This window comes from Psammomys obesus, unplaced genomic scaffold (assembly GCF_907164565.1).
Source record: "Psammomys obesus unplaced genomic scaffold, mPsaObe1.curated_primary_1811, whole genome shotgun sequence".
In the NCBI taxonomy this organism is placed as follows: Eukaryota; Metazoa; Chordata; class Mammalia; order Rodentia; family Muridae; genus Psammomys; species Psammomys obesus.
The window spans coordinates 942,300-952,270 of NW_026596039.1; the positions used below are offsets into that span (position 1 = coordinate 942,300).

The window sequence follows — 9,971 nt, forward strand, 5'->3', positions numbered from 1 at the left end:
ATGTATGTCACCATTTAGGAAAATATAATTTGTTCCAAAACTTCTTTTTTTTTTCCAGATGAAATGCCAGTTTCAAAGAGAACATTAAAAATAAAACAAGAGTCTTCTGAAGAGGCACAGTAAGTAGATGTTTCATTTTTGCACCAATGTGTCCAAGTGTAGTAACCTGGGAGGATCATGGGTACCTAGGCATGATGGAGAAACTCCAGCCTTACTCCAGCATCTTGGAAGCATTTCTGCTTATTTTTTTACCACTGGGGACCTGAGCTGCTGAATGTTTTATACAGGAAGAAGAAACAAGTCTTCATGAAAATGTGTTTCCTTGTGTTGGTGTGCACCCTTAGATGCTTACCTTAGACAAGATGAGCCACAAGGACTTGAGATTAAAGGAGGACCAAAGGGACATTTGAATTTTCAATAATATTACAGTTCGGGAATCTGAAGGGAAGCTCTTAGGTGACCTACTTATGCATGTAGGAAACCACCTGGAGGAAGGACCCAGAAGGTTCAGGATAAAGCCTCTCAATGACCCAACTGTTGTTCTTTCCCGTAAGAGTTCATCACCATCTGTTACATTTACGGTTCTTTTTAATGGCTTCAAGTGAGTTCCTTATCAAAGCCATTAAAAAGAATAAAAAATAAAGTTAGAAGCTAAATGAAAAGTACTACTCATTTTTCTTCCTGGTAACTTGAATTCCTAGCACCCATGCCTGATGTGTCGCATTCCACATGACATTTGATAGACATAGGAAAAGACAAGTTGCAGATAGCTAAAAACTCCACAGAAAAGGCAAGTCAGCAGTTCAGCACGCTACCATTGCAAGTGCACACTTTTTTTTTTTTTTTTTTTTTTGGTAGTATGTCTTTAGAATCACAGAATTCCCAGTGGTGTGTGATTGAGCCTATGTCTGGGGAGAGAGTGAGTGAGCATTCAGGAATATGAACATTTCCCCCAAATCTGTACTCATTATCCTGCTCTTCAAAAGTGTGTTGTTGTTTTTTTTTTCTGACCCAAATCAATAAACCTAAAGTCATGTCTTATTGAGAAGTAGTTATTCTTTCAAGATTGTGACATCAAGTAGAAAGGAAAGAAGACTGGTGACTGAAATTATTAATTGTTACTGTACAAGCATGCATGTGTATGGATACATGCTAGCTACAGTGAATTTATGGAGGTCAAAGGACAACTGTGTGGAGTTGACTCTCTTCTTACACCTTTACATGGGTCCCAAGGGTTAAACTCTGGCTTACATAGCAAGGGCTTTACCCTTTATCCCTGGCAAATGATTTTTAAAGTGAGTTACTATAAATCCATACTTTTAAGTCCCTTTTTCTCCAAAATAAGCCTCTGGATCTATAACTGAGATGGCCTGTATCTCCCAAGTCACTTGGTTCTTTCAGGGAATAGTCATTTGATGTAGCAAGTATAGATACATACGTCACAGAGTTGTCACTAGCCTTAAACCCTGGAACTCTTGGCATTGGAAGCCAGGAAATGGACAGTTCTCAAAAACTACTCAAATAAGTATGGTGCCAAATTGCTCCAAGCTTCTGAAACACCCTCATACTGAGGCCAGCAGGACTCTGGTATGCTCTGTCCTTTGCTGCCCTTTCTCTGGGTGCCAGTTAACGAGGGAGTGAGAGGTTCTGAAGAGCTGCTAGGAGGCCGTTTACTTCTCTGTCTAGGACTTCTGAAATCCCATGCAGTGTGTAACTAGTGCTCAGAGCGTGAAGTGTGGAATAAAATACCTTGATCTGCTTTAGTAGATTGTATTTGTTTTTCTCTCTCCCTTCCTTCTTCCCTCTCTTTCCCTCTCTCCCTCTTTCTTCTTTCTCCCTCTCCCACTTCCTTCCCTCTCTCTCTCCCTCTCTCCCCCTCCCTCTCTCCCTTGGCACCTGTGGGGTTAGTTAGCGAACTGATACATGCTTCACAAAGTACTCACTTGATCTTGTTTCGTTAACTTGTTTTCTAAGTGTCTGCTGTATTCAAGGCATTAAGGTGTATCACTGAGCAAGATGAACAAAAGTCTGAGCTCTCCTCCATCTACTTAGTGTAATCCTCTTTGAGATCAGTGAAACACGGAGAGGTGGCTTAGTGGTAAGAGTACTTCCTATAGAATTGCAGATAGGAGTTCGGAACTCAGCACATATGTAAAAAAGCTGGCATGGTCCTGTTCACGCCTGAACTAGCCCCGAAGGAGATGGAACCAGGTGGCTACTCAAGAAATGAAAGCTCCAGGTTCAGTGAGAGATATTAGATTCCCTCTTCTGCCTTCTGCACGAGCACACACATACACAGGCGTGTATACACCAAGCATACATACAGAACTTTAAAAGAAGGAAGTTTAAAAACAGTCTGATAGTTAGGAAAGACAGTTTTCCTTTGAACTGTTGTCCCACTCAGAAACATATCTGCCTCATGAAGCATCACAATTGAATATTGTAAGTGATGGAGTGAGTTCCTTCATGTTCCTTGAGTAGAAAAGTGGTTCCCAGGAATCCCGTGTGTTCCTTTAGGTGCTTCCATGGCCACTTGAGAAGATTCCAAGACAGACACATGGGTGAAGGATAAACCCAGGGCACTCTTAGGGGCCTAAGAAGCAGGTGGTAACACAATGTTAGCTCTTTACATCTTGCACAGTTAGGCCAGGAGGACAAGAGGACAGACAGTGGCTCTATGAGGCCTCTCCAGAATGTTCCTTAGCTATTCTGAAAGATACAAGATTTCAAAGGGAAAGCATGAAGGACCATGGCCTCTTTTGAAGATGGACAGAAAGCTGGAGAGAGAGAGCTCTGTGATTAAGCAAGTGCTTGTGCTCCTTCCTCCAGAGGCCTCAAGTTGTGATTCCAGCAATAATCCAGAGGCTCAAATCTGCCTGTAATTCCCAGGCCTCCACCAGCACATGTGTACACTCACTGGCCCACTAAAAAAGTACTATTCAGGCGGTTGGCACACACCTGTAATCCCAGCACTCAGGGAGGCAGTCGGATCTCTGTGAGTTCAAGGCCAGCCTCCAAGTGTGTCCAGAACAGCCACAGTTACACAGAGAAACACTGTCTCAAAAAAAAAAAAAAAAAAAAAAACCAAAACCAAAACAAACAAAAAAGTATTCTTAGCAAATCTGTTTTTCTTGATTGTAGCATGATGTAAGTACTTCTGTAGATTAAACCTATAATTGATTGGTTTCCTTTTTTTTTTTTTTTTTTTTTTTTCCAAATATAACAACTTGATTTCTAAGTTAATATCTAATAAGCCGGTCTTACCACATCAAAGTTTGGCCATATTGAGAAATACCTATTTGTTGTTATTGTTGTTGTTTTGCTTTATTTGAGACAAGGTCTCCACACAGCTCTGGCAGTCCTGGAACTCACCATGTAGACCGGCCTGGCCATGAACTCACAAAGATCCACCTGCCTCAGCCTCCCAAGTGCTGGGATTTTCAGCTTATAATTACATTTATTACACAAAGTGTCAGTCAGTACCTTAGTTAAGCAGCCTATGGAACAAGAATTCCATAGCATATTCTATCTTAATCTGCTAATTATGTAAATTCTAATTGAAGGATTTCTGTAATTTCACCATTTATGTTCTAACTTAAATCTGGGACTAGTAATGAGTTTGTATTAATTCATTTCATTGGAAATGGCATGATGGAAATGTTCTTGTTTTAGGTTCTTAGTCATAACCATTTATTTTCTTCCAGCACACGTGTATGAGCTGGAGCTCATAAATGTCATGTTAAAAATTAAGGTGCTATTTGAGGCTGCTCTGGTGCTCTGTTACGTATCCTTTGCTTTTTTGGTACTTTGGTCTGAAGGTAACCAAGAGCTGTGATAACCACTTAAAAAGTTGATGCTCCACTGGGAGCATGCTCCACGTGTCCCAGAAGAGGCAGGAGGATCTCTGAGTTTGAGGCCAGCCTCGTCTACAAAGCAAGTTCAGGATAGCCAAGGCTACACAGAGAAACCCTGTCTTGAAAAATAAACAAATTAAAAAGAAAGAATAGTAAACAAACAAAAAAAAAATCATGGTCCTGCTTTGAGTCAGTGAGTGCTTAGTGAGTAAAGTGCTTGCTGAAGCCTGAAAGTCTGAGTTCAATCCCCAGAATGCATTGGAACATAGAAGAAGAGAATCGAATCCAAAGTTTTCCTCTGACCTCCACACAAATAATATGGCACATGCATTTGTACAATAACATTTTTTCCATAAATTCATGTTCCACGATTTTTTGAAATCCTAGGACCATAAGTATTTATATTTATTAAAATTGATATGAGATCATAAAGAGCAGTTTGTTTTTAATTCTAGGAACTTGATGGGTTACTTTTTTAATGCAGTGACCTTCTAGTGTAGAAGCCTTTCTGAGGTGTGGGTGTTGGCTGTATTTTAAGTTCTAGCGGCTCCCATAGTGGGCACTGTAGGTATTGAACATTTCCATCATTATAGAAAATTCTGTTAGATGTTGCTGCTTGAGGCAATTGAAGAATATGTTGATTTCTCTTTTTAGGAAGCGAGATACCATGCAGAATATTGTACAGATATTGGAGTCGGTGCAGTTGAAATGGGAACTGTTTCAGAGCTGGACAGACTTTTCAAGGCTCCACCTTTCCAATAAATTGGCCATTTTTGGAATTGGCTATAACACCCGCTGGAAAGAGGATATCCGTTACCACTATGCCGAGATCAGCTCACAGGTGCCCCTTGGCAAGCGTCTTCGGGAGTACTTCAACTCTGAGAAACCCGAGGGACGGATCATTATGACCCGAGTGCAAAAAATGAACTGGAAAAATGTTTACTACAAATTTTTAGAGATCACCATTAGTGAAGCTAGGTGCTTAGAGCTGCACATGGAAATTGACTGGATACCCATTGCCCACTCCAAGCCAACTGGTGGGAATGTTGTTCAGTATTTATTACCAGGAGGGATTCCTAAAAGCCCAGGCCTGTATGCCATTGGCTATGAAGAATGTCTTGAGAGGCCGCTCTCACCAGATGTGGAGCGCCATGCCCTGGACCCAGGAAAAGAGGGCCGGGTTGACATAGAAACCCTCTCGACACAAGCCTCACTACAGGTGGAGGTAGAACCCGCCCGCATCACCTACTGCTACCTCGGAATTGCTGAAGTCAGGACTCTGCAGCAGTGCTTGTTTCTACATTTCCAAGCAAATACCAAAACCTTCAGTAAAGATTGGGTTGGTATTAATGGGTTTTTGTCTCAGAACTGTATTGTGGATCCTGGAGTTTCCCCCAAATCCATCTATATCAAATTTGTAGAAGTAGAAAGGGATTTTCTGTCCGCCGGCTCATTAGTTGAGTGCCTGGAAAAAGCCATTGGATACCCCTTAAAATTTAACAACTGAATGTCATCCTTCATAAGGATTTGGGCTTGTGCATTCTTCTCCCTTCTTCCTATTACCCAAACTACCCCACATCCAGATGCTGCCATCGGACTCTTCATGGGAGCTCTTTCCACGATGAGACCAATACAACCTCTGAAAAAATCATAGTAGACTCTGGGCAGAAAAAGCAGACCTCACCTGAAATGCTCATTTTGAGCAAGCAGGTCTTGCATGGTAGGTCAGTTCTTTTTTAAAAAAAGAAAACATCAATTTTTAAATGGATTTTAGAGCCCTGATATAAACAGATGTAGGTACATTCCATATTGGACAAAACTTATACTTTGAGTTTCATATGAAATTGAAAATTGTATTTTTTTCACACTATTTCATTTTTACACATCTCTATAAGTATTATTTACAGCCTTGAATAAATAAGCAATAGATAGTGACAAGTAAATTTTGAGTCACAGTTAATAAGGCTGTTTTTCAGTATTACCTTTAGCTACTATTGTATATAATTTAGAGTTTCATTTTTCACCAACCAAGCGTTTTGCTATTTCCAATCAGTGTTGCCTGCAAAGACTTTGTTTATGTGATGTACAAACTTTTATGGTTGTGTTGACATTTAAACTAAAAAAAGAAAAAAAAAAAAGAAATTAAAGGAATTCCTGGCCTTTTGGGTGTGCTAGTTGAGCTTTTTGTAGCAGAGTATGGCTGCATGGTTGTGGGGGAATATTCTGGCTTTGCTGTAAGTGAACAGACAAAGGCTGGGATGTGGCCCAGCAGGAGTCGTCTAGAATCCACAAGGCCCTGGGCTCTATCCCCAAACCTGAAAAGAAAAAGAATGACCAGGACCACCCCCAACACACACACACACACACAAAAGAAAAAAGAAAAAAAAAATCTCTATTTTCTCTATGTATTAACAGTAACCATACTCATTTCTTGTCAGTTCTGGAGGTCATTAGGAACTACACTATTTCTTACTTGAAAATGTAATAATATCCTTTTGACTTTAGTAGTATAAATTCATGAAACACTTTGTTTCCTTATCTTTTTCTTAGTAATTGGGTTAAGCCTCCTAAGTAGTGAAAGGACAATTTATGCCATCTTGCTGTGGTCTAAAAAAAGAAAATGAGGATCCAGTAGAAATACAGCACTAATGACTTTGAAGTGTGATTTATGAGAGAAGCAATTTGAAGGTGTCAATCCATTAAGCAATGACTCGTACATAGACCTCTTCTGAGCTTTTGGGGGGTTAGGGACCACTCCACATGGAAGTTAGTACAGTTGCTAAGAATAGTCTCCAGTAGTCAAGGATCACTTTGGTCTCATGGCAGGAACTTGCTGGTTTTGTTATTTATCTTTAATGGTTCCTCAACATCTATCAAATGTTCTGCTTTTAATGGGCAGCAAATCCAGATTGGAACTCTTTAAGTCCTGATTTTCTATACTGTTGAAAATAAAATCACAAGCCAGGAGGTGGTGGTGTCCTATTCTCCTAAGCACTCGGGAGACAGAGATGGGTGGATTTTTGAGTTTGAGCACAGCCTGATCTACAGAGCAATTTCAAAGACAGCCAGGGATACATAGAGAAACCTTGTCTTAAAACAAACAAACAAACAAACAAAAAAACTAAAAAATAAAATGAAATTACATATTTAAAAATGTTCTTTCCCACAGCCCACAGAATGATGTCAAATCAGTGGTCCGTCCTTATATTGATACCATTTGGCTAGCTGATGCGTGTATGTTTTTCTATTGATCTAGAGTTTTTAACCACTGGGGTGGTTTCCATTATTTGAGCCTAGGCTTAAGGGGTTACTTTTTTTCCTATGTTAGCTGCTAAAATTAGGTGCTACTTCATACCCTGAGACTTAGTACAGCACCTGCTCTCAGGGCGCAGTTTATATGTAGGGGCCTTAGGAGATTCTTGTGACCTGACTCTGGTTCTCAGGCTAAGGTGAACTGATGGTCATACAGCAGTAATCCCAGTTACCAGTGCTAAAGTGGTGAAACAGACATTACCAGGAATACTGCATGACCCCTCCAGTATGGCCACTGACCAATCCAGAACTATCACCAGTAGTTACTGAACTTACTTACCTCTGTCCCTTTCCTTGGCTAGTGTTTACTAGATGGGGCAGAATATTTTAGGAACATTTGGTGAGGACTTTCTATACCTGCATGGCATTATTAGACTCCTATGACTAAGATGGAGGGAAAAGATGAGATCAAGCCTGAGTTTCCATTTGGTTTGAAATGGGTCGAAGGCTAGGGGAACAGAAGTGAGCGTTGAGAAATGGAGGCTTGTCAGGACAGTGTCTTGGTGATAGGAGTATCCTCTGTGTTGGACCAGAGCAGTTTAGAAAAGAAGACAACAGCTATCAGGTAACTAACTGAACATTGCTAAAAACAAGTGGACTAAGGCCCTGAGTAAGCTTTCTGTGTGATCCAGGAGGGGTGGAGGCCCTTTATTCAAATGTTTTTAAAAGACTTTCAGGATTCTTTTAATTAATTAAACTGATTTACAGCCTGATCTCAGCCCCCTCCCTCCTTTCCTCTTTCCCTCACATCCTCTTCCCTCTTCCCCTTTTGCTCAGCGAAGGGGAGGCCTCCAACGGGAACTAACCCAGCCTGACTCATCAAGTCTCAGGAGGACTAAGTATCCTTTCCCACTGAGACCAGACAAGATAACCCAGCTATGGGCAAGGGATCCAGTTGCAGGCAGCAGAGTAAGAGACAACTCCGCTCCAATTTTAGGGCACCCACATGAAGAACAAGCTGCACATATGTATAGGGGTTCTAGGTCCAGCACATGCATGCTCTTTGGTTGGTTGGTAGTTCAGTGTGAGACTCCCATGTCTTTTTTTTTTTTTTTTTTTTAGTAAAAAAAATTTTAGCGGGTTGTGATGCCACATGCCTTTAATTCCAGCACTTGGGAGGCAGAGGCAGGCGGATCTCTGTGAGTTCAAGGCCAGCCTCATCAACAAAGCGAGTCCAGGACAGCCAAGGCTTCACAGAGAAACCCTGTCCTGAAAAAAAAAAAATTTTTTTTTTTTTACGTGTATGAGTGTTTTGCTTGAATGTGTATATGTGTACCACATGTGTGCTTGGAGGTCAGAATAGGGCATCAGATTCTCTGGGATTGGAGTCACGGATGATTATAAACCACCATGTGGATGCTGGGAATTGAACCTTTGTCCTCTGTAAGACCAAGTACTCTTAACTGCTGAGACGTCTCTCCAGCCCAAATTATCAATTCTTTGAGAAGAAAGTATGGCTGAGAGGAACCTATGACATTCTGAACTTAGCTTGCACAGTCAAATGCTTAGGTAAGCAGGTCTTTACACAGGCGTGTGTCATTACACCACAACAGGTGTCTATTTTCAAAAGCATCAGAGCCAAAGCTTGTGGGGTGCAAAAGAGCTACATCGCTCCCAAGTGGCTGGAATAGGAGACAGTAGGGAAAGTTCTTTGGGGTAAAAGCCTGAGAATGCTTCTGTGCCACATGGAGACGTAACCCCCCCCCCCGACCCTCGTGGCTTTGCTGTACCAGGGTTACGCTCTTTGGAAAGCAGCTTCTGGGTGGGGGTGGGCACACCTGAGTCATCAGATGCTTCAGTGTCACTGGGCTAGAGCCAAGGCTTTGTACTCCCTTTTCCTGGGAGGAGTTATTTATTTGGTGTGGCAACTGTGGTCCAGAAGCAAATGAGTTTTAAGAGGTGCTTATGGGCTGGAGAGATGGCTCAGTGAGTGGGTAAGGGTATTTGCTGGTCTTCGAGAGCACTGGGGTTTGATTCCAGACACTCAAATGGCAGCTCAAAACTGAGTGTTGACCTCTTTTGGCCTCTACAGGCGCTGGATGCATGTGCTGCAGACGCACATGCAGGTACAAAGCCCATAAACGGTTTTTTTTTTTTAAAAACACCGATTCTCAAATCTAGAAAATGTTTGAGTTTTGATAGACTAGAAAAAAACAAGTCAGCCCTTGTTTTTTTGACCACCTTTTGACAGTCCCATAGTCTGGAGGTCTCTGTCCCTTGTCTGAGCTGCCAAGAGGTAGATTCCAGAAATGTCAGGAGCAATCTAGTGTTTGTACAGGCATTTTGTATAGCCACTGCATGACGGGTATTTTAAGAGGAGCCAGGCTGGCTGCACCGGGAAGAAGGTGCAGGGGTTCTGGAGCCCCAGCTGCTTTTCCTACCCGACAGTTCTGCCCCACTCCCCACCCCCAACGGGCCACGCTAGACATCCGTGGTTATGCCTTCTGCTCAAATATTTGAAGCATCTTCGTAATTTATTTCTTGGCTGTTGGGCAAAGGCTAGAACCTGTGCGTGCCCTGCTCAAGCAGCCTCGGCCATCAGGGGGCGCGCAGAGGTGCCTCCACCGAATGGCGTGGGAGGGGTGTGGGCCTGAAATTAAATTCACAGCGGAAAGATCCAGTCCTAGGAATTAAAGGATCAGGGCCGGCCTAAGCTGTTCACTGCGAAGATGGGCGGCCGCGAAGACACCAGTAGCTGTACAGAGGAAAGGAAATTTATATCCCGTCCTCCCGCAGCTGCTCGCTCTTCCCCAGTCAGCATTAAGCGTATGAACGGTTCACGGATGAGGGGCTGAGGACGGTTGC

At 42.2% G+C, this 9,971-nt stretch overlaps 1 protein-coding gene across 4 annotated transcripts in view; it reads left to right on the top strand.

Moving 5' to 3' along the window:
* Positions 1 to 6,820, top strand: part of Msantd2 (Myb/SANT DNA binding domain containing 2) — a 31,421-nt gene extending 24,601 nt beyond the window's left edge. For all 4 annotated transcript variants that reach the window (XM_055622059.1, XM_055622060.1, XM_055622061.1 and 1 more), the window contains exons 3-4: positions 59 to 119; positions 4,509 to 6,820. In XM_055622059.1, the coding sequence (XP_055478034.1) occupies positions 59 to 119; positions 4,509 to 5,361 (914 nt within the window). In that variant the 3' untranslated portion in view covers positions 5,362 to 6,820. The remainder of the gene's footprint in view (positions 1 to 58; positions 120 to 4,508) is intronic.
* Positions 6,821 to 9,971: the final 3,151 nt, after the last annotated feature.